Source organism: Semicossyphus pulcher, unplaced genomic scaffold (assembly GCF_022749685.1).
Source record: "Semicossyphus pulcher isolate SPU_LCO1_2020_fin unplaced genomic scaffold, fSemPul1.0.p SCAF_9, whole genome shotgun sequence".
NCBI lineage: Eukaryota > Metazoa > Chordata > Actinopteri > Labriformes > Labridae > Semicossyphus > Semicossyphus pulcher.
This window is the reverse complement of record NW_027211770.1, coordinates 2023616-2049284: the sequence shown is the minus strand read 5'-3', so window position 1 is coordinate 2049284 and position 25669 is coordinate 2023616. Positions and strand designations below refer to the sequence as shown.

Sequence of the window (25669 nt, the reverse complement as noted above, 5' to 3'; positions counted from 1 at the left end):
TTTCCAAGTGTTTCCTTGAGGTCTCATCTTCTTTATTTCGTTATCTCCAGATAACAACGCTACACCACTGTAACGTCAGATGAACATAATTCAGCGTTTGAAAAGCACAAAACAAACAGAAATAGACTTAACTTACCTCATCAGTGTGGGCAATGGCAGAATGGCATGTCCTAGTCTGTAATATTACAGTAACCAGCCTGTTGTTTTGTTTTCTAGATCGCCTGAATATGATCCCGTTATCACTGAGAACCAGCTTTGTTATCCTGAGATAATAAGAAAGCACCTGGAAATTACTCGTTATCACAGGAAAATTGAGTAAATTAAATGTTTGGATGCATGTCCACTTATTGCTTCAGTACTTAATGTCCTGCTCCTTACCTAAATGTTAAAAAGGCTTGACTATAAGGAATAGGTATTACTTCCGGTTTGAAAAAGTAACAATAGTCTAATATCTGGGCCTAAAGTTGGATTAAATCCCGGAACCTGTCATAATGGCTCTTGTTTTGTCAAATATTCCACTGTTTCTGTGAACATTAATTTATTTCATTGGCTGGTGTAACTCGTTGTTCACGTGCCATACGCTCTTCCCGCTGTCTGTCACCCGCCGTCTTTCACTTTTCTCTGGCGCTGGAGCATCTTCAACGGTCGGGCTGCTCTTTTTTCATTGGTCGCTTTGATTGTCACTCAAGGGCGCTCTACCGTTGGATTGGGTCTCTCTGGATATGTATCCTTCTTGGCTGTACCTGTCTCGCTGTGAGAGGCTGACAGCTCTTCCTGCTCGACGAGCAGCTCCCGCCCCTCCATCCAGCTCCAAGGAAGGAAGGAGGAACTGCTCGAGCCGCATGTGTCACTTCCAGTATGCTGCAAACCCGTGCTGCTATGTGACTGCCTGGGACTATTTAGCTGGTTCTGCGGTTGGTGGGAAGTAAGGTTTGAAAGTTTGGAATTACAGCCGGTGTTTCAGGGGGTTGCGGGGTGCGTAGGGAAGGTGGTGCAAGTGGTTTCGGAAGTGGAGCGTGGCAGCGAAAAGGAAGAAGGGGGGGTATTCTTTCCCGTGTGATAAAAGATAGCTCGCTTCGCTTGCTCGCCGCGACAGGACTGACGTAGAATATGGCGGAGCATCACCCGGTTTCCGACAACAGACACAAATCCTCACTGAACTCCGGAGCGTCGTACTCGGGGAACGGGCGCAGCAGCACGGCGGTCGCGGAGAGAGGCAGCAACACCGGAGCAGGAGGTGGAGGAGGAGGTCTGTCCGGCGGCCTGTCGCAGCCGGCCGGGTGGCAGTCCTTGCTGTCTTTTACCATACTGTTCCTGGCCTGGCTGGCCGGTTTCAGCTCCAGGCTCTTCGCTGTCATCCGCTTCGAGAGCATCATCCACGAGTTTGACCCCTGGTGAGTTTGTTTCCCCACACACCGAAGTGGTTTGACGTGTTTGTCAAGATAGGCTGAGAAACACAGACAGTGAGCTGCACAGTGAGCAAGTTTCTTTTCATGTCAAGTGAACGGTCTATCATAAAATGTCACGAGCCCCACGATGCCCTCACCTCCTGCTTTGGACACCAAGAACTTCAAAACATGTATTATCGAAGAACATAATGGCCACAAAATGGACCAGTGGTTGAAAAGCAGCTCATTTTTGCTTATTGTGATTAGTCATCAGACTTAACCCTCCAGACAGTCACCTTAGACGTGTGTCTTCTTTGTCTTAACTTACCATTCACGTTATGCTGATAAGTACACCACTTCATTTGGGCTCCCATTTTCACTTCCAATGGAAGCTTGCCTATCTATTGTAGTTCATTATAAAGTCCAACATTGTGACAGCAAATGAGGAAGGAGGAGGAGGGTGTCAGACTAGAGTAATCGAGGACAATGGTGACAGCTTCATCTGACGCGGATTGAACCCGGAAAGAGGCAGTCGCGAGGTAACTGGCTGAAGTCCTTCTGACACAGATTTCTCCTTTGTTTAACCGCAGATCACCTCTGCTCAGATTTCTTGCTTGCTGTAGCACAAGCACTGATTACAGGGTCTTGTATAGTCTGTGTGCCAATACACATACTCCAGTAAGCATATCATGGCTGACTTTACAATGATCATACTGTTCCTTATCCTGCATGTCATTCATACGTGCTTTGCTCTTACATCTGCATTCTGAAGTTAATAAAACCATTGCTGGTCCTTAAATTGTAATTTACTCCTTATTCTGCATGAGAATATTCAGTATTTACATTCATATGGCATTTAAAGTGAAAATGTTTTAATGTACTCTCCTTGAGTACTTTGGCAGCGTTGTGGTGCCAGCTGCTGGTTTTGCTTTGGTTGATAAGGGTTTCCTCACACTTCCTCAGACTTTTGCTGTCCGACAGCAGCTGACAGTTAGACAGTGAGGTTAGCAGACTTTGCTGCAAGACAAGTACCCAAAACTGTGAGATTTTGCACTTTATATACAGATATTGTATTTTTGAGAAGTATGTGTACAAATTTAAAAAAAAAAATAAAAAATGAAACAAATCTCAGATTACTGATATGGCAGCTGAATGTGAAAGTAAATATTTGAGCTGGAATGAGAATAGTGGATTGTGCACTACTATGACTGTGCAAAAGGACCTAATAAACGGAAAGCTAACCTAAACATCATATTTAACATAACATGAGGGTGCTCTGCTGAACAAGCTGCATAATTACATAGTTTCTAAGTTTATTCTTTGCATTATATGTTTGGAATAAAGTTTACACAACAGTGTGTGTCTAAAAAACAATGCATATCTGTCCATGAAAGCTCCATGTTGACTTCCTGTTCTTCTAATACATCTGATTTTCAGAACTTCCCTCAGAGATGTCGAAGCACCTGAGTTTAAAAAAGCTGGTGCTTTGCCTAACCAGAGCGTTTCTCATTTTTGCATCTGCCATCAAATTGTTAGTGTTTCATTTCAAAACCTCTACCGGCTAGGCCTCTGCCAGAAATTGTCCAAGCTTTTTATTTGTACTCTGAGGGACTGTTGCCTGGTCCAAGCCTGCATTGCATCACTGAAAGCATTTAATGATTATTCAGAGACCAGCAGTGTGGATTAAACTGCCAGCTTCATGTCTGTGTGCTGAATGAAAAAGGAGGCTGGAGAGCTTTGCTGGCCGAGAATCCTTCAGTTTCTGTGTGTCGCTGTCTGAAAGTCTAATATGGCATGACATGGAGTGAAATTTATTCATACACTGCTTCATTGTTCTATCATTCAACCTTTTCTATCAGGCTGGCAGCATTATGTAAACTAGATGCTTGGATGGCTGAGGAGGTGTGTGTGTGTGTGTGTGTGTGAATGGGAAGTACCTCGGCTCGCCTAACCGTAGTAAATGTACAACAGGCTGGAGTTTGAACCTGCTTTTTTCTGTCTTTACATGTACAAAAGGAGTCTGTTTCTTTTCTAAAGGTCATACTAAAGAAACTTCAAGGTTGTCAAGCATTAAGGAGGATAAAGCAGCAGGGTTTTACAGCCTTTTCTGATCACTCTTTGATTAAAGTTCCCTCATGTACAAACCCACGACCTCACTGCAAGGGTGCTGTCATTCTGTGGCTTATCTTTTTAGGATTTCTAACAGTCGTATCAACCCACTGCTACTCTGTTTGTTCTCTTTCTCTTTCTCTCCCTCTCTCTCTCTCTTTCCCCTCACACACTCTCTGATGTGGCCTTTTGATGTGGTTAGTTAACTGGCCTTTTCCTTCAGAAGTGCTAGATCTTGCTATTAGATCTGACAGCATAGTGGGTCGGGACTGGCATTAGGAAGCTGGCACATAGACGGTTAGTTATGCTTGGAGGTTGGGTTGTGTGTTAATCATGCAAGTACCAGCATCAGAAAGAAAGAAAAAAAACAGCTCTATTAGTACTTATGTCTCTGTCTGATGCACTAAAGGTCGCCTGCCAGTGAGCGAGACCTCCCCCAGAGCAAGGTCTGGCAAGGAGACGCCATCTGATCCACCTGTCATCTTGTGCTCAAAGCTCCAGCCCTATGAATAATAGCTGGTAGGGAAATTGAGTGCAATTAGTGTCACTTGGCGTCCAGATCTATTACGAAGACTGACAGGTTTGATGTGAAAGCAGACATGAAACCATTATACCATTCAAACAGAGTGCCATCCAGTCAAAACAAACCAGTGTTCTTTTTGTTTGTCATTGTCATCGCATCTTCTTCACAACTGTTGTGTTATCCAAGGATGTTTTTTGTTACTGACCAAAATATTTATGGAGTATTAAAACTTTTAAGTTCCAAATACTGATGTAAATAACATTTTTAGCCAATTGTCAACAGTATTATTCCTTAGAGAAATAAAACCCTGACAAACTCCTTTATCCTCTCCAATACTGTTTAAGTGTCAGGCAAGTCACAGACCAATTGCATGCATTGTAGCTACATCATCTGACATGATGCTACTCAGCCAGTCAAATCTGTGCAGTCTGATAAGGATAGTGACTCAAGTTCTTCAGTGAGATGCAAAATCACACAGGAGTGAAATGAAGGATGACAGTTGGAGAAATGATTGAGCCAGAGAGCTTCAGTGATTAGTTGGATAATTGATTACTCAGTTGGAAGAAAAATAAATGTCGCCAACTATTTTCATAATCAATTATTGTGTCAGTAATTTTTCAATAAAAAATGCAAAATGTTTGCTGGTTCCAGCTTCTCAAATGTAATTGTTGCTTTTCTTTGTTATTTTTGATAGTAAATTAAGTCTTTGGGTTTTGGATTGTAAATTGGACAAATTAAGCAAATTAAAACAAAATATAATATTGTTTAAATACTAGGGGTGGGACAAAATATTGATACAACAATATATCATCGTCTTGATTTGTGCAAAATCGATAGGCTGGCGCCAAATATCGATATTTTAATTTACAAACGGTGATCTTAACACATTTCCCAGTGATTTTGACTCACTGCATCACAAGTTCATGACTCATCGTGAAATTGGAATTAGGGTCATTTTTTAGTCTGCAGTTAATGAGATATTATGATGTTTCATTACATGATTGTGTTGCAATATATAAATTATCGCAGAATCGTTGTATCGTGATATTATCATTATCGTGGGCCACGCATCGGGAATCGTGAGTTAGCCTGTGATTGTTACCCCTATTAAACGCTATTGACTTCATTTAATTTGAGAATCAGTCATTGACGACATTACGATGTAATTTCAGCAACTGAGAGACTCGGCAAAGACTCAGCAACTCAGCTAATTTGAGATTTGGGCAGCTGTGGCTCAGGAGGTAGAGTTGTGCATCATGTATTCAGAGGAACAGGGTTTGACCCTCCAGCTTCTCTAGTCTGCATGTCAAAGAGTCTGTGCAAGACATCCAACCTGAAACTGCTCTAAGTGTGCCGATATATGAGTGTGTGTGTGAATGTGGTGAATGGCCTAAAGCGTGCTTGAATGGTCTGAAGACTAAAAAGGCGCTATACAAGTGCAGACCATTTAACATTTACCTTATATGCTTGAAGAACTTTTCTCTCACTTGAAATTCAAATTAAATACACCAGCAGAATAGCAATGACGCTGTTCAAACAGAACTCAAAAGCACTTACAGACATGCGATTTGCATGATCTTTTAAAAAAAAAATTTGACCTTTAATGCAAGCACACTTTGCATTCAAGGAAACGAGAGTTGAAACTCAGTTTGTTTTAATTCATGTTAGACCCAAAACACACCTGCAGTTCCCTTCATGCTTTGCATCTTACTTTGCTCTAAGAATATGCCCCCTTAAAATGGCAAAAGGTGGGTTGGACACGCCCTCAATGCCCTTGCACCTTACACTATAGAAAGTTTAGAAAGATATTTAAGTGTTGTTTATACTTTGGGTTAAAAAATGGTAGCTGGAACCAAGTTAGATAGGTATACTATTGACACATTACTTGATTCGTATAGAATGAAATACTAACAAACCCCAACCTCAGTGATGAAAGTAGTTTGTACCCAGCCCCAGTGATATCAACGGTTATGTGACTGATTAGCCCTGAAATTAACATTCATGTTTGATGTCTGCAGAGTGAACTGAAAAGGACCTCGTGATCTTTAGCAAACTAAGTGCTCTCACAGTGGATACTGTTCTCTTTGTTCTTACATGCACGAATGGGAGATAATAGGAAATGGTCTTGTGTTTATGAGGACGGAGTTGATGATGTGTGCGTCGTTATTGCGCCCGGGCTGCAGAATGTGTTATCAGTTGTGCCACATTACAAGCACTCAGAGAATGAGAGCAAGAGGTTTTGTGTTCTGTAATGAACAGGTATTCGACCCAGGCTGTGTTGCTGTTGTACATCTGTCTGAAATGATCTACTTCTTGCTCTGTATTTTCTTGAGAGAGTTAATGTGCTTTTGAAGGTTTAAAATGAAAAGGGAGGCAGGCTTGGGAGGAGAAATGAAAAGTGCCTGCTTTAAACAGAATAAGAAAGCAGATCCCACATTAAGCCCCATTGGCGTCATTTATTCTAGCTACCTCTTCAGATCGTTTTCATTCCTCTGCTGAAACATCTCGTCTCTTCACTGCTGTAGAGGTCAACTGATGGAGCAAGTTGGATTCCTTTGTTTTCGTTTTTTGTTTTGAGGTTTAGATGACAGTAAAAAGCTGTTGTCCTTGGCTCACAACATTTTGCGAAACAAAAATTGGATCCAAGTCAGCAGTGCACTGCAGGGCTTTGTCTGGATTTTGGCCGATGATTCATGAGAGCAAGTACAGTCGTGCTGCCTCCTATTAGGTGCCTTCAGCTGTGCACTGTGCTTGCTCACAGGGGTCATGACAGTTTGTGCCTCTGGCCCGCTCTGAGCTCGTCCACCTGAAACCTGATTCTTTAGTGTTGGCTAACATCAGTGCTTTCAATGGGCAGTGAAGCAAGTGCTCTGGCCTGCTGGTGACCAAAAGGCCCTGATAGGCTTTCTGGCTTACACACTCACTGACCCGCTGGGTGGCTGTGACCTTGTGCAGCTTAGACTTTACTCAGTTCAGAAATGGATGCTTTTTAGCCAAGTGCCTCTCTATTACTCAGGTTTTAGGTTTTAGTCTTACACACATCGTCCAGGATATAAAATGAAATACAATTACATTTTTCTTGACCTTAGTTTTGCAGCAACAGCTGTTCAAGAAGCACACTTTGAAATAATGACCTTTTTCCTCTGTTAGCTGTGTGTAGGATTTGAATAGAGTATAATAGGGAAATGTAACTTACCAAAATACGTATTTAGTCAGATATTGCTCAAGTTTCTGTTGTTAGTAAATCAAAGTTTTACTTTAGTCTGTCACTCAATCAATCAATCAATCAATCAAATTTTATTTGTATAGCGCCAAATCATAACCAGAGTTATCTCGAGACACTTTACAGAAAGAGCAGGTCTAGACCGACTCTTTGTTATTTAAAGAGAGGCCCAACATGAATCACCATGAGTAGCACTTAGCAATTCGGCACATTGGCAGAAAAACTTCCTTTTAACAGGCAGAAACCTCGAGCAGAACCAGACTCATGTTGAACAGCCATCTGCCTCGACTGGATGGGCCGAAAATGGGATAGAAGGAGATGCAGGATAGAGACAGGCAAAGAGAGCAACAACAACATATGTTCTTGTTACCACAACAACACATGTCCTTGTTACATGAACAACAACAGACACATACTTATGGTTACAATGCCAATAATAGTGGTAGACTAGGGTGAAGATTGGCTAAATAAATAAATAAATAAATAAATTAGCGAGAGAAGCAGAGTAATGATAAAGGCTGAGGTAATCGTAATTGTAACAGTTGAAGTCAACAGGTCTACTATTAGCATTAGCAGCAACAATAATGATACTATGGGGAAGGCTGATGTTAGTAGTTGTTGTCACTGACTAATGGCATGAAATGCTCCACAAAAATAACTCCATAACGTTATGTTATAGTCCAGTGTCTCTCTGACCGATTTTCAGCTAATTAGCGATAGATTAGTGTCTATGATGAACAAACGCGCAATTACCAGTTAATTTAAACACAATGTGATGGACAGAAATACTCTCCGTCAGTTTTCTCTTCATTTTGTGATGTTTAACGAAGCCGGACATGAGCTTTAGCAAGAGTTACCGTTAAATTACCTTAGCCAGTGGCGTTCACTTACTATAACCTTTACTGCTACGGTATGCTGTCCTCCGCTGCTTTATCAGCGGCCCGGCTATGGGCCCACCACAAAACGGAGAGGAGAGAAAATAGCCTGTTGTAGATAAACCAGTCAGTGCTCTATCTATTTGCCTCAGCCATTGTTTATATTATCAGATGTAGGTTCATAAAACAATCTTTATAAATGATGAGATAATCTTGTAGCTCATTTTAAGAGTGATCTAAATTCAATCATATTGATCAGGCCTGCAATAAATCCTTCCTTATTATTTATGAAGCTTTTAATGTTCAGCTATTGACACTGGTGCTTGGACTGTTGCTGAGTTTCTCCAGTAATATGATTCCTACCACAAATACAGCTCATTACTGTTAACACTGTCATCAATGCTACTGCTTCCAGTAAGTTGTGCTCTCAGTCTTTAACATTTCATGGGAATGACGCATCAAATTATTATGGTATAAACTGTCTGTATTGATCGTCATTGGAAAAGGTAAACCTGGCTATTTTACCTGTTAAGCTACAGATCTGCTGCCCTATCACCAACAAGTGTAAAATCCGAGTCACACGCGTTACTGTGTCAGGTATTAACTTAACTGTATCTTTAATTTTGCAGCAGCATTTAGTGATATTGTTTTTACTGGGATTGTATTATATTAGGATCTTCCTAATGTTTTTCCACCTTTTTACATGCAGTCCATTTTACCTCCACAAACAATGGCCTTAAATTTACCACAGCAGCGTCAGGTCAGAGGCTGTATTTGTTTATGATGCCGTTTAAACAAATACACATGGAGTAATCTGATAAATAATACACTGTGTGGAATCAGCTGCTCATTGGCGTTGGCAAAATTATTCATCTTTACTTTGCATCACCTGAATCTTATTCTGAGCTCTACTCTGTGTCTGTTACACCTGATGCCTGTTTACTGTAAACTGCAGTGAACATTGTCTTATAAAACATGGCATGTATACATTGTAGGGATGTTATGTTGGATTGTATCACAATGCAGAGGGATTTCTTTTCCCCTCAAGTATCCAACATTACTAGCATAAATAAGATTCTACTCACTTAAATTTAATCCCACCTTGAATTGTGTGTGTAGAAGGGGATAAATAATGTTATTTGTTTCTTAGTTTTGCTTTTTATTCTTTTTTTTTTTTTACAAGGTTTAAGTGTTTTAATTTAGTCGCTGTAGACTACAGAGACTAAAGATCTCTTACACATTAAAATGAGCTTTTAGCTCTATCTGGTACATTACATTCATTGTACATTATCCCTGAAGAATAAACAGATATAGTAACTTAACAATGGTTGCTGAGCTGCACATTTGTACCTATAAATTCAAATTAAGTTTAAGAGTTCATTGGTACTTAAAAACTTGTGCAGATTTATATCTTTCAGCTTCACCTCCTCACTTTGCATATTAAAACAACTTGTACTGTGTCCTCATTCAGCTGCACCAGGAGGCCATGAACATTAGTGTCATTAATACTTTTTTTTTTTTCTAAGGTTCGCCCAATTCTGTCACAATAATTTGTTTTCCACCAGGAAGTCCTCCTGACTGTGTGCCTGTGGAAGATCCCAATTATTCAGCTTACATAATTCTAATTCTGGTGTTTCCTTATGCAACATGCAGAATTGGGATAAGTCATTTAAGCTCTGGTTCAGATGGGAGGGTGAAATATGCTGCCACTAGAATAAACAATTGTAACAAAGTGACCAAGCTGCTTTACTACTCTAAACAAATGAATTTGATCAGAGGAACATGACAGACAGAGCGTCTCCATTCATCAACCAACAAGTATTTTGAAACACATTAGATGTGCTGTTGTTTTGTCACATAATCCCTCTGCTAGTCAAAGATTGCAGTCAGAGGAAGTAGATGCAGATATCACAGTCTATCTGTGAACTGTGCTGCGGCATGGCTGCTGCTTGCGCTATGAACAGTTCCTTTTCCACGAATGCTTTTTGATCTTTGACTCCCACCATGGCTACTTTTTTTCTTCTCTGTGATGTCTGTGTGTGTCCGTGTGTGTGGCACATTTGCAAGTTGGGCTGTGATCTGTTGTAAAACTTCCATGAAGGATATTAACCCTACAGCGAGATTTCCTTGTCTAAAATCCTAGTGCTGTAAAAGCTAACTGACAGTTTATTATGATGAAACCTCTGTGCAACAACCCTCGTGTTCTTGTCAGACATCTCCTGATCATGTCCTTCTGTTGGTCTCTTTTGTCTTATTGGTTTATGTGATGTTGGCACAGTTTTATTTGATAGTGTCTTAGCTGTAGTTTCCTGCAGCTTTAAGTGCAAGACCTTAGCATACAGTTTCTAACTCTTTGAGATGCAGTAAAGCTTATCATATGAGATAAGACATTTGCAGATCATTTCTCAAATTTAAGATGAAACAACTTACTTTGAAACCTGAGATGTATAAAATATGTCACTCTTAAACAATTACATATAATATACATTTTTGTTTTGATTAATCATTTAGTCCATAAAGTGTCTGATGGATGTTTTATCTGACTAACAATCCAAAAAAGCAGCAAATCCTCTAAATTGAGAAGCTGGAGATTGTAAATATGTTAACCTACTTTTCTCTGTAAATTACTTAAAAGCTTGTAAATCAAAAAGAGTATCCAGTTTATTCTTTGTCAGTTGATCAATTCTTTGACTAATTGTTGCAGCAGCAGCACTAACAATTATTTAATAATGATTATTTTAATATGTTGATTTTTTTTAACACAATACTAATGCCTCATCCTGTTAACAATAGTACTTACTGCCTAGATGAGCTGAAGCAGGTAGCGGGTAGTGAGCTGAGGTTGTACACATGATGTTGCTCTGCTTGTCTGTGGTGCCTCTGCTGCCTCACCAGGGTGGTAAGCTAGCAGGTGAGTCTGAAGATTTGCTGTTGTTGCCAACTAAGGGAGCTGCTTTGTAAGTGGAATACCTCTATAGCTTAGAACCCAGAATACCTCCAAACTCTGCATCTCAGCTGCTTTGGTTTCACAACTGTCCTCTCAGGCTTGTGTACTTTGACTGCAAACAACATATCATTACTCTGCTGACAGGTCAATAGGGCATGCAAGAGGTCAAGCTAATAGCGTCCTCTGCTGGATCAAAAGGCAAACTATTTCAGACTGTCTGTCGCACTTATCGAGTGTACACTTAAATAATTCAATTAAAAAGTCTCCCCCATGTTTAAACAACTGTTCAAATTTAGAATAAAAAGCGACAGCCCAATGAGGGGGATTTAGTTGCTTTGGGCTCATGATTGAGATGTCAGTTAAACAGCAATGCGTCTAGGACAAAGTGGCTCATGCAGTGTTGAGAAAGAAAAGGTAAAACTTCACAGGAACTGAAGAGTATTTTTTATCCAATAGGACTTTTTTTAATCCAACAGCGCACAGCCAGTTGACGGTTGACCTCTACCTTTGTACCTCTGTAACGTGTGGAAAATGCTCCAGCTTTCTGACACAAACAAACACACACACAGCTCTGAATCGCAGTTAGCTTGTTTTCCATTCACCCCACCACCCTCACCTCATGCAGCTCCCTCTTCTCCTCCTGCCCTGCTGTGTTTTCCCCTGTCAGCAGCTAATTGGCTTCTCTTCACGTCTCTCTGGGAATTGTCTCGGTGTGAGGTGCTGTGTTGGTCTGACCCTGCTAGCATCAAAGAGAATACGGCAGTAGCTTCTTCTCTATGAACTACTCTCAGAGTAGAGGCGAACTTCATGACCTCATAAAGCAGGATAGTTTTCAACTCAGACCAAAGATTTGCTAGAGTTTGTTTACAGTACTGTCAGAAAGGTCCTAGGTGTTAATGATGAATAGAATTATAGAAGTAAAAAAGTGACACTGCAGAGAGCTGTAATGATTCTTCATTTCTCACATAAAAAATAAACCATGGTGACGGTTTCCCAGGGGAGCCGGATGTTGAGCTGTATGGCTGTGTCCATCAGCTCTCTCTGCAGTGCTCCGAGCCTCTAGACATTATTTTGAAGCTGCTGTCTCATGTTAACATGTCTTTTTTATTAATGGAGATGTTGTGCAATACACCATTTCTTTAATAAAAATATGAACTCAATCAAGGTTTAAAGTCTTAGCCCCTTTAATGCTTCAGATACTGTAGTGCATTTTCTGAATTAGCATCTTGGGGAATGCAGACAGAAGCAATAAGATACTGTTGATGATATGACAGTACGTTTGAGCACCAAGCTTTATTGGTGTAAACACAAGCCCTACTTTAAACAGAGATCCTGCAGTAACACTGTTAAGGAGGCCCTTAATTAACCAGGCGTTGCTTTTTCACACTATCCCTGCATATTGCTGACCAAGATTAATTTTCTTCATCTAATTAATCAATTAAACGATTGTGCAGCTCCAGCCATAACATTGCTTTCTTAACTATAGTAGTGGTCCTTTACTTTCTGTTATTTGGTGGTTTATCTCACCCTCTTTTTAAAGAGTAAGCAGGTTTTTGGCCTTATTGTGTCCAAAATTCGCAGACATGTTTAATTGCCATAGGTTAGCGGCTTACTTCATCATTCTGCTACTTGCTGGTGATCGCACACATGGAAAGTCCTCAAAATGTCACATCCCTGCAATTTTACAAAAGGCAGATTTGGAATAAAACCTTCCCAGGCTGTGTTAAGTAGAGCCTCCCCCAAGTGCAATAGTTTGATCCAGGGTGTTGTTGGGGAACCAGGTCCCTATAAGATTTGGCTACACTAAAGTGTGCACAACAGTCTGAGTACTATTTCATCCATTCCATTTCCCTGCGGCTGGACGTTGTTCAGAAGTAGGCTGGCCTTAGGTCCAAGCTCCCGGCTCTCAAACCTCTCTGTCCTGCTCAGGCTGGCTGGCTGGAATTTTACGTGGGCATTGATTGTCCCATAAGGTGTCTTATACAGAGAGAAATGTTCCTCTTTAATCAAGGGTTTCCCAAATATAAACATCCTTAATTACAGACTGTTGCTTTGTATTGAAGAGAGTGAATTGAAATACAGGGCCATGCTGTTTATATTTAGGCAAAGATTAATTTGGCATATTCAGTTAGACATAACAGAGAATAGACTTTCACACTCTGATTTTAATATGAAGCCTAAAATTGTGTGAGTGGCCACTTTAACAAGTTCTTCTGCTTGACTATCATAGCATTTTTCAGTTTTGGCATCCATCCTGCTTTGAATTGATACTTCTGGCAGCGTGCCACCGTACTGTGAACAGTTTGTGCAGTTTTGTAATCACATTATAGAAACACTGACTAGATGCTCTGCTTGTCTCGCAAATTCTCTCCTTATGCAAACGTCACAGATGCATTTAAAATGCAGAGGGCCATATGCTGTGTTTTTCTTCCACCCACAGTTCTAAGACTAGACTAGACTTTATACTCCGTCCCTTGGTTTGCCTTCTACAGTCGGTGAAGGATTTCTGTAGATACTTGCATGAAGAGCGAAGCAGTCAGAACGAGTGTGTTCAAACAATTTATTCTTTTTTATTTCTGCATTTATCTCATAGTTTGAAGTGTCTGAAAACGTCTGTTTTTCTTTTGTGACATTCTTTTGCAGGGATGAATTGACTTTTTGTGTTTGTGAATCTTGTGATACATGACTTTGACTTTTTCCCAAATGATTTTGACAGATTTCAGTATTAAATATAAAAAAGCTCTGCAGCTCATTCAACAGTAACACACTAAACTTTTATCTGGCACATTTTAGAAATATAAGAAACTCCCTCACAGTTGAGGCATCAAATACCTATTTAATGACATTTTGGTCTCAGGCAGGTAAAACAGCCTTAAGACCACTTGGATTCTTGTATAAAAACGCCCTCAAAATCCATGATTAAAAAAACACATCAATATCATAATTGTAATATTCTCACTAAATACAATATGTTACATTTTGATGTCTATTTCTGTGTAGGTATGGGTTAGGGTGCTCTTTTAAATTTTTTTTTTTTTTGGTGTAATCTCTTGTGTGGTAAGGGAGTGGAGAATGTACTTTCTACTCTTTTATTATTATTTTATTTCTTCCTACAATTTCATTGTTTTACCTACCTGCCCAGGGACTACGGCGGAAAATAGCAGTTTGCTAAAACCCGGTTCAATACATCTTTCCTTGTTTTATATGAGGTGAATGTTTTTTTTGCATTGTCCCTGCTCCAATAAAGAAACATAACATAACTGTATCTACCACCCTCAGATGTGGAAAATATGCATATTGAACACTAAATTGAGTTGCTGAAATGTCTTACAGTGGCGGCAGCTTGTAAATCACAGTCTGTAATGACTGTCAGCCATTGATGATGGACGGTGTTATCATCAATTGGCCCAACCTCACACAACCATAATTTAGATAATTCAATTAATATCAATAATGTGCAGAGACTAGTCCACGAATGGCTTTAACTCAGGACTGCTAATCAATTAGGGAAAGCTTTTGTCACAGGGAGAAACATGAAGTTGGCAGCCAACAAATTAGAGCAAATGATACCCTGATAAATCACAGCATCTGTGCACTTGCTAATGCTGATTGGCTGCTGCTATTGGATGCTCAGGTTCACAACACCAACAGCATCAAGGTGGTCAGTTTAAATACTCTGACAAGGTGCTGTTTGTCAGTTTGCTGTAACCTTTGTGAAACAAATTAATTTAAATATATTTTTTCACATAATTATCAGATGCATCTTTCTTTTGCCCAGTTCTCTCTGGCATCTTTTATGCTCAAGTCACATGCCTCAATTTCCTCAAACATCTGCCCATGTATGATCAGTCGTTCTCTTTGTTTAACCAGTGAAGAGAGGCCGATAAGCTCACTAACTACTTTAAACGGGCAGGCAGAAATCAAGCCGCCTGTCTGACTGATCACAATTTTTCCAGCAGCATCAGTTGACTGTGAATGATGTGCAGCACTGGCAGATTGTCCCATTCCATTGGTGAAAATCATTTGTAACCATTTCAGTCCATTTGCTATTTGTCTCGGATCAACTGAGTGTTGTTGCTCCTTGTGTACATAAGAAGTGCAGATTTGTCCTGGTTCATTTGATGAGTAAACGGATGCAGTCTGGCCACAGGCCTCCTCTCATGCTCAGTATTTCTTTATCCGTCCTCCAAAAGGAGTCTTCTATCTGTCTCTACTTGTTCTATTCGTGACAAAGAAACCAGCTCAGATATCCATATCTGGTTTTCATGTAGTATGCTTTAAGTTCAGGATGCTCAAAATCCTGAGTTTGTGTCCTATTTTAATTTCATTTCTAGTCATCAAGGCATCATCTTGGTCAAAATACAGTCTAAGTTGGTTTGATTCACCTGTTATCTTACCAATGTTTAGCGCCCTTACAATTTGTTGTTTTTTTGTTTTTTACATTTTATGTGGTTCAAGTTTAACTGGTTTAAACCCCGGTTTGGGCCAGATGGGCCTTTCTGTGTGGAGTTTGCATGTTCTCCTCTTGCATGCGTGGGTTCCCTCCAGGGTCTCCGGCTTCCTCCCACAGTCCAAAGACATGCTTGTAAGGTTAATTGGTGACTCTAAATTGCCCATAGTGCGAATGGTTGTCTGTCTCTATGTGTCAGCCCTGTGATTGACTGGCGACCAGTCCAGGCTTTACTCTGCCTTTCACCCAATGACAGCTGGGGTAGGCTCCAGCCCCCACAACCCTGAACAGGATAAGCGGTATAAATAATGGATGGATGGATGGTTCAAGTTTACAGAGTCACACCATCATACAGCACTCACAAGATAACCTCTTTGTAAAAGATGACACTATGAGAAGACATACTGTAGTGAGACTGCAGAGCTTAAGTGTCTGAACTTTATAGGCCTTTTTTCCACAGGAGACACTTTGACCCATCATTAAGGATGACTCTGTTCTGACCCCGAAAGTTAAGCAGTAAATGCAATAACATTTTATTAACACCACTTCTTGTCCTGTAAAATGTCAAAATGTTTTTATATGAAAAGTATTTTCTGTGAAATGTTGTGCATTGAAAAGTACAACCCAAAAGACATGTGATTTTTAGATTGGATACAAAAATTACTGAAATAGAAGCTGATGAAGGAAACTGTTGGAATGAAAAAGAACTTTTGCTACCTTGCATGTAAAAGGTACTCAGAGGGCTGATTTTCTAAACAAATCACTTTTATTAAAGAATATATAACATTAATATACATTGTCAAGTCATTTAAATCAAGTACGTTTAGGTTGTTATGTCGGAGTGGAAGAGAGAAAAAGCTGTAGAGGGATTACAACACTGCTATATTTGGTGGGGGTTTAAAAAAATCCACTGCCACTTTTCTTTACATTAATTATTCAATAACAGTTGTTTCAGTGTTTTTGAGAATTGACACAGTATCACAAAACATTATATCACAATACTCTAGTGCACCTATGTTCTCTTCTACACCAACTTATTGAAACTTAAAAACTTTACTGAGGTTAATTGTTTTCATTTCAATAATTTATTCAAAGATGTACTATGTGTTCTCTCACAGCGATACTTTCCATGAATAAGGTTTTGCAGATACATATGAAGCCAATTAGAAATCTGGTTAAGCATATACATGGCCAAGAAATCTGGTCTCTCCGGGGAAATCCAGCCGAGAAAATCGTGTTTCTCTAAACCCTTCCGTGGATTATGGAAACTAAGTTTCTTGACATTGCAGAAATCAGCTTACTGCAGAAAGGCAGCAGAAATCCAGTTACTTAAGTGCATGTAAAGGCACTGATTGGAGGTTCAGCACGGCAGGGGGGGTTACCGAGCAGGAATGTCCACGTACAGACAGCATGATAAGAAATACCAATTTCAAAACATTTTGCAGCGTGTCTGTTGTGCAGTGTTTTGTACACACAGCGGTTACTAAGTTGTGTTGGCAGTTAAAATGAGTCCCTGTGCTGTGGTTGGGGAAAATCTGAGCGTGTGTGATTACTTAACATCATTGTCTGATTACCTATGTGTTGAATGAGCATTGCTTATATAGTGGTGATCACAACAGCAAATTTTCTCAGCGTGGGTTATGTTTCAAAGTGATTATAACGATGTGTGAGACAAAGCAGGTTAATCCAACTTGAAACAACACAAGCAGCAGAGAAATATGAGGAAGCTGTGGTCAGTGCTGCAGTGGAAAACTACAGATGATTTCATCCCCTGCTCCTCTGCTGGGCTTCCTTGATATTCCTCCCCACTGCTCCTCTCCCAAGATCGACTTGAGCAGCGCATTAAAGGGAAATGACTACACAGCTTACTTCCCATCAAAGAAATGTTGTTACCCTCATTAAACCTACAAACAAAGCTAGAATTATCATAATGGCCTCGCCTTCTTTTCACAGCTGATTAATCTTTTAATGTGACAACAAACAGAGTCTCTGTGGCTGTCACTGATAAATATTTATTAGGATTACACGTTCTTTGTCCCAGTTTGATAGCTTACAATAGATAGACAATGGAGCTTCTTTGCTTGTATTAGATAACATTACAATTCGCTGCACAAGATGGTAATGAAACGGGAGAATCTAATTGAAAAATGTCACTTAGTCACTCTTAACTTCAGGCTCGTATATCCTTCCATCCCTTCATCCTCTTTCCTGTCTATGATATCTTTCCCTGGTCTGCACTGTGTCACTGTGCCTTCCCCACTGCTGGTTTCCAGTTAAATTAATCAGCCCAGAGAGTTGTTCTTGCACAGCTTCCCTCTTTGATGTAACCCAGCCGGTCCCTGCACCGTCTCCTTTACTCTCTTGTTTTACTCTCTTTTTCTCTCATAGCCCATATATTACTCAGTGTTGCCTTTTTCTTTCTGTTTTACTTCTATTCCCTGTCAGTGTTGCATGTTAGCCTGGCAGTGACATGAACACAAAGTGACCATATGGAGATTTAAGTGAAGGAGATGGCATTGGTTGTTGTATTTTCCTCTGGTAAAGAGATTAGAGGGGCCCGGATAAGGAGATTGATCTAGATGCTGTCTAGTCCTGGCTGGTGACCTCAGGGACAACAGGTGAGTGACCCATAATATCTCTGGTCAGAGAGTCCGTCTGTACCTACTAGAAGGATTCTGCCTCAGTGAATCCATCTAATGAAATCTTAAAACGCTATTGAAGACAACCTTTCCATTCAGGTGTTTGGTGTCTTTGCAGGACAGGCGGTCAGAGTGCAGAATCCCAATCTTTTAAAATCCCAGTTCACTAGCAGTTCATTGCCTTTTAAGACGCAAGTAAAAAGTGTTTCATTGAGCCGCAGTTGAGGGAGAAGCTTTGTCATGAGCCGGCTGTGAATTTCTCTCTCAGTCTGAGAGCCAAATGACAAATAGGACAGTCTTGCCCCAGAAGCCAGACTCATGGAAACATATTGGCTCCTTCATCATGGGGGCAGGCACACACCAAAGATAGGCTCCTGACCTCTAATTTAAGAAACAAAACTCGAGGCGTCATAGTGACATACTGCAACCGGCCTAGTTCCTCTAAATGTATTTGCATCATTTATCCACAGTTTAACCCAGTGTGGCCACATCAACCAACATGTTCCACTGCAGTCTGTATTAGAAATGGCAATGCCTTTGTTTTATTGATTTTGATGGCAAGTTTGTCAAACAGTAACCTTAGATTAGTATCAGTGGCCTGCTTGTTTGAGGAAACATAGGGGCACTACCTAAAAACATCACATCACTCAGGGACAGTGCTTTCCCCATGCCTGTCCTGCATCACACAGATTGTACTGTGCATGATCTACATTCTTGTTGACTCGCTTTGAATAGTCTGGTCACTTTTTTTAACAGCTAGCAAAGCCATAACCGATAAAATTAGTCATGAACCCAATATTTGGATTAAATAAAAGATTAAAACTACAGATGGTAAATGGACTACATTTATAAAGCACCTTTCTAGTCTTCTGACCACTCAAAGCACACTCATGCTCACAGTTAAGCCCCTTTCCCACTGGTCCAAAAACCCGCTAACACCCAAGGTTACAATCGTCATTCAGACCCGGGTCAAATTACTTTCCAGTAGACCCTTGTAATTATCGCCAATGATGGGAACACAAAACCAGGGTCGACACGCTAATCTCAGCTCCCTTTCCGGCGTGATGCTATGATGCGCACAGCTACAAATTCCACCCTTCTCCATCCAAGCAGCGCTCGAACGTCGTTCCAAATTTGTTGGTGGCGAGTTTGATACATAGACTGAATGAGTAATAGATACAATTAAGACCTAACCACCGTAACATCTTCACCGCCATGGCCGCCATGCTGCTTACCAAAGAGTATAATGTGCGTACTATTGTTTACTAACTCTGTTTCCGGCAAGTTTGTGACGTCAGACGGTGACGCAGCAGAAAAGAGACCAAAAGGAGTATACTCCACTGGCAATGGGTAAAAGAGACCATCGGCTTTTATTAGCAGCTCTTTCCGGATATGGAACGTGCTACTTTTGGTGGGAAAGGGTTATTAAGGTGCAATTTGAGGTTCAGTATCTTGCTCTAGCTCAGTGGTTCCCAACCTGGGGGGCGGCAAAGATCAATGGGGGTGCGTGAGGCTTTGTTTGCACTGAAATTGGCTCCAAGGAAAAAAGGTTGGGAACCACTGCTCTAGCTGATCTTCAGATGAGTGGATGGCCCACTCTATCTCCTAGGGCTGTGATGGTACTTATTTTTCTAACCGCGATGAAACACTAACGCCCCCTTGCAGTTCGGCGATTAACCGCTGTCCCAGCCCGCTGCAGGAGTATGTTTGGTTTTTCCTATATGGCGTGGCCCGCCGATGGTAAAACATCATCGACATGAGTGAACACAGCGGAGTCTACTACTAACCCTGACTAAGTTTGTATCCTTATTGCATCCTTATTGGCTGAAACAGCGGTGCTCTGACATCCAGGTTTCTTGCGGTTACTGTGACAGCCCTACTATCTCCTACAAAGAATCTCACTCATATCTGTAACCTTAAACAGAGATGCATTTTATTTGGGTGGGATTATTGATTTAACAAACATTGTATTTATTCTGATATCAATGTAGTAGACCTATAGATTATTAATTTAGCCCAAACCATGATATCTCCTAAACCTAATCCATTGTGTCCAAACTCAACCAAACTTTTGCTTTGTTTTGCTCAGTGAAACCCTCGCAGTTTGGTTTGGTTTAAGATCCAAAACGACTTCATGACAAAATCATGGTTTGAGATTTAATAATAGTTTTACAATGTCTTGTGGTTTCACAGGGAACATGGAGGTCTCCGGGGTGAGAGAAAGCTTAAGCTAGAGCGTGCACTAACTCCTGCAAACCACACATCCTGGAGAAATGGCCAGATTTTAGTGAGTCCAGGAAACATACAGCAGCAGCCATTAGTTTTGCTATAGCTCTGTTCTTTTTTTCGTCTTTTTATATAAGAATCAGGATATAGGGACAAGACAAACCGACTGGATGAGCGGGTAGTTAATACTGCAAGATTTGTATGGTCTCAGTGAAGTTTGAGAGAGAATATTTTTCTCAGAGGAGTCATCAGTGACATCAGTAATACAGTAAACAAGCAAACCAAGGCCAGCCACCTGCCCCCGCCCTCTATGTTCTGGAGCCTATAGAGCTAGCAGTGCATGATGAGTCTGCCTCCATTTTCCTGGTAGCTTGATTTCATGGTGTGCATTAAATAGCCCACAGCACATATAAACACAAACACACACAGACATACCTGCTGTATTGTCTGTGTCCCTAAGATACCTCATGATTTTACGGTGGTATTGCAGAGGAGATGATGGTCACCAGACAGCAGTCCTCAGGCCAAGGCTGCCCTGATATGACGGAAATGGACTCATTACTCAGTGGACAATATGAAAGCTATCTGCCACCAGAGCAGAGAATATGACTGGCTTAGTAAGGTTTATCATTGACTTCAGAGTTAGATCAGATTTAGTGGATCACATAATGACCCGTATGATTTTGTTTACCATGTTATATTTATAATGCCAATATCTTGCTGGCATTGAAAGCAAATATATTTTATTGTTGTATAACTCGGAAAAGCACTGCCTTGAGCAGCGCTTTATGGCCGGATTGGCTTGGAGATAACTTTAAAGAGAATATTAACACCCCTTGAAAATCTTGTTTTTGCTGACCTCCGGCAGTTTATCTTTTCACCCCGCTGCAGTGATGTACAGTTGTACTCCAGGACCCCATTACATCCCTGTGGGGAGTGGTTTCAGTTGCAACACTGCACACTTCTGACCACAGCCAACAGTAATGCTGGGTGATGTAAAACAGGCTTGGAACATTAAACCAGAGGGCAGCTTTTCAGATGTTACTTATTTTATTACTTCCGTTATTGTTTTCCTCTTCAATGTTAGAGTTCATTGTTCAGACAAAGGAAAGTTTAAGGTACTACATGAAGTAATTTGCATGTATCAATAACATTGTATTGGCAATATACGAACAGATTGTAACGTAACTTAAAAACATTCCGTCCTTTTTGGAATCTGTGACTGCCTATGGACTTCTTTCTTCTTCTTTTTTTTAACTTTATTTATGGAATTTTGCATTTACATAACATATACACAAAGGCACACATGTACAAACATACTGAACTCGTACAGACAATACCCCACATTATACCCGCCCATTGTCCCTCCCTATCTCCCCTGAAACCAAGAGTGCACTCCAAAGGAAAACCAATAAATTAGGCTAATTAGAAAAAATGAATAATACAAATAAATAACATGTAATATAGAGATAAACAACAATAATAATATACATATTATAATATTAATAATATACAAAAAATAATAAAATAATTAAAACAAATTTAAAAAAGGGATCCAATGCATAACCATATTAACAGCAGAAATAACCCAAATAGGTAAACACTGATCAGCTATCATGATACATCAAAGACTCGGCTCTTTTACATATTGAATAAATGGAGACCACACCTTTAGTAAACTTGTCAGGGGACCCACTCAATGTATGTCTAATTTTCTCAAGTTGGATCAAAGACAACAACTCCTGTATCCATCTTCTGAAGGGAGGGGGTCTATTAGATTTCCAATTCATTAGAATAAGTCTGTGTGCTATTAGGCTGCTAAATGCTATTGCTTTCTTTTGTGCATTTGTGGCATGAATCTCCACAGGCAATATTCCAAATACGGAGGTGAGAGGGTTGGGCTCAAGGGATATATTACATAGAACAGAAAGACAGTCAAATACAGAAGACCAGAAACCTATGGACTTATTTCAATGTAAAGCATTAAGGATGTTTTGCTTGAAAAATCCAAAGGATGTGACGTGTATTGTGCACTTGAGTGCCATACCTCTCTTCACTGTTACCCATTTACTGGTCTCTAACAAAAGACAATTTGATTTTATATATTAGTTGGTTAGCATGTCAAATTTCTGCAAAACCTAAATAACATAATGTAATGTATAAAGAAAATGGTGTTGATTTTAGCCAACACTAAATGATGTAGCTAACGTTAAAGGCTAAGCAGAAACTAACAGGATGCTCCCCAATTGCATTCAGTCTCAGTCAGGTCCCTGTTCCGGCTGATGGCCAGGATGCTTTGAGTGTGAGAGCTACTGCAGTTCATTTTACACTCTTTCATAACGATATCCTTAAAATTCTAGATGATGTGTTTTTAAAAGATGTGAGCTTATTTCCATCTTTTTGTCTTCTGGAGGCTTTTTCTGCAGTATCCATGCTGGGCACTAAGCACTTAATAACTGGCTTTGACATGCACGGTGAGTAATGGGACCGAGCCGCCAGCTAAATGGAGGTCAATTTTTGCCATGGCTGGTCAGTTTGTCACGTCTGTCAGCCATGATGGCAAGTAATCGGCCTTTTTATTCAGCCCTAAGACTATATTTTGATTCTTAACTAGAAAAAAACCCTGAGAACTGGCAGATACTGTGGGCAGTACAGACAGAGGTCAGCTCTCTGCCCTGAAGCCACAGCACTGACTGAATAGAGAACTTTAAGAGGCAGCGACTTTGGGCACTCTATGTGCTAATACTTTGTATAATACTGTGTTTGTTGTGGGTAGGTGAATGCACATTATATCAATGCACATTATGTTGATTAAAGTGGACCAATTAAAGTATTTTTTCTTGTCATAGCCTTAATGAGGTATCTGTTGGTGTGTGTATATCTGTCTGTTCTTGTGCATATATGCACTGTTAGAATAATGATTGTGTGATGATTGAATAATGAATGTTTTTAACTAAGGTTAAAAAAGAGTTAAGGCTGGATTTGACATGATTAATCATGGCACCTTGCCGTGTCACATGTGATGTGCCTATTTCCAATCAAGATTTGTAGATAAATATAACATAATATAAATAAATAAAGAAAGGAATATTAAATTGGTTATTGTACAGTTGTTTTAAGTTTTTTTTTAGTCTCTTGAAGTAGCAGGATGGAGCTTTTTTCTCAACGTCTCTTCAGCTGACTTGGTAACAGTCCGTCATTTCATAGGTTTTTCTGCAAAAGGGGAATTACACTGTTGATCAGCTTTTTCCTTCTCCATCAAATAGCTGCCAGACAAATGAGTTCTGGAGCCTAGTTTTTTTGTTTGTTTGTTTGATTACTTTACACAGTGCTTAATGTGTGTATGTAGTGCATGTATCTCTACATTAGGAGTGTGAAAGTCTCAGTTCCAAATCAAAAAGTGATTGAAATTATCGTTCATTTTTCTATCATCAAAATCAAAAGTAGGATCTGAGATTTTCTTAGTACTTGATTTCTCCATATCCTCCTATTTGCACTTGTCCAAAGGGAAAACAAAACACTTGAAAGACGACACAACGTAGATTGCCACTGGCCTGCAGCTGCACTTTTGAGACCACTGTCACTGCCAGAGTCGGATATTAAAAATAAGTCTAATCATAATGGATGAATTGTATCAATTTTTGATGTGGCGAACTGACATGTAGGCCTACAGTAACTGTGCAGATATAAAATCTCTTCGCTTCCCTTGGCCTGTCCTGAAGGCACTCAGTTTGAGATCCGTTGCTCCAGAGTCGCTGTAAGCTGCTTTAAAAGCCCTGCAGGCTGCCGAAGAGGCATCACAAGCCCTTCTCTGGATGAAATAAACCAGTCTGGCGGCTGTAAGCTGTGCTAGGAAGAGTCAACAAAGTTCTAGGCCACGATGTTAAGCTGCAGTGCTAATTTGCTCTATGTGTTATGTGTTTTCAAAGTTAAAGGAAATGTAATTTTGTAGTTTTACAAATATGAGTCAGAGCCTGAGGTGAGCTTGTAGACCTGCACTGTTCTACACACACGGTGTGGTCAGTAGGCTTGCTCAGTGTGCTCTGTGTGTGTGCAATAAATGATAGTTTGCAGAGCTGGGCTGTCTCATCTCCTCTGATCTGCTCCAAAGGCCCTCAGATGTGTTGAGCAGCTGGTTTGAGAAGCAAAGCAACTCCTCATTAAATAATCATCATGACTGCAATGGGCTGAGACAGCGTTGTTGTTCGGCTGTTAGTGCTTCTTACTGACCAACAGCACTGCTGAAAACGAGCTCAAACCATTCCTGTGAACTCTGCTTTCATAAAGACACAGCTAACATGGTAATTTTGTCGTCTATGAATTGTGCTCTCAGATGGAGAATTAAATTGTCTTTATGTTACAACTATGTAAATGTAAATGTCCACTCTGTACTCACATGCCAAATTAGACATCCCCTGAAATTGTCAGAAGTTACGAGTCAGGAGAGTGCAGAACTTTCAGCTTCTCCTCTGCACCCTCACACACACTCTTCCGCCTCTGAGTGCTGCTTCAGGACCTTTTTTAACCTGCTCCAAAACTCCAGAAAGAAATATTTCCTTAATGCATATTTGATAGGGTCTCCATGGAAGAGGCCTTTTCACTGTGTTGTGTCAGGTCTCTAAGCTAACCAGTCAGCAAGGTAAGCACTTCTGGGAGGCTAATGTGTTTCCCTCCCCCTTATCCTAAAACATCATCTAGGCCAAATATATGCCCAGTTAATTCAAACTCAACTGGGAAAAAAAGAACTTGAGGTGTAATTGCATTTAGCTGTCATCATCGCTGGTGTTCGGGGCTGCCTTTGACTTTTAACCAGGTCTGTCTGTTAAAGGACGACAATTCAAATCATCGGTCGAGAAGATCCCAGTTTGATTCATTTCTTCACTTCTGTTTTTCAAGCTTGTTCAATGTGCACAGAGCAGTGAAGGGGCACAGCATGGCAGGCTGTCAACTTTACAATCCAAGTCTCAGAATGATCCTTTGGTTTTCATTGGGAACAAGGTTTTTAACAGGAGCTGAATTATCCACCAAAAAAACCAGACCCTCAGAATAAAACTGCTAAAACACTGAACAAAGCAGTTTCATGTTTGAAACCAGTCTCTCCCTTCAGCAGGGCTTCACCGAGCCTTCATTAGCTTTAGCTCACTAGCTGAATAAAATCCTTTATTTAGTAAAATGATGTAGTTAGTTTGCAAGAAATGTAACTCCAGCTAGGGCTTAACAAAAAACTTTGATAAACATGACATTTAAAGATTAAACATGAGACTAAGGAGTTTGGTGGTGCGCTGAACT

General features: G+C 40.3%; 1 protein-coding gene across 1 annotated transcript in view; it reads left to right on the top strand.

Moving 5' to 3' along the window:
- The first annotated feature begins 828 nt into the window (after nt 1–828).
- LOC138583792 (dolichyl-diphosphooligosaccharide--protein glycosyltransferase subunit STT3B-like) overlaps nt 829–25669 on the top strand; it is a 69785-nt gene continuing 44944 nt past the window's right edge. Inside the window, exon 1 of the mRNA XM_069655788.1 lies at nt 829–1394. Within this exon, the coding sequence (XP_069511889.1) occupies nt 1111–1394 (284 nt within the window). The 5' untranslated portion in view covers nt 829–1110. The remainder of the gene's footprint in view (nt 1395–25669) is intronic.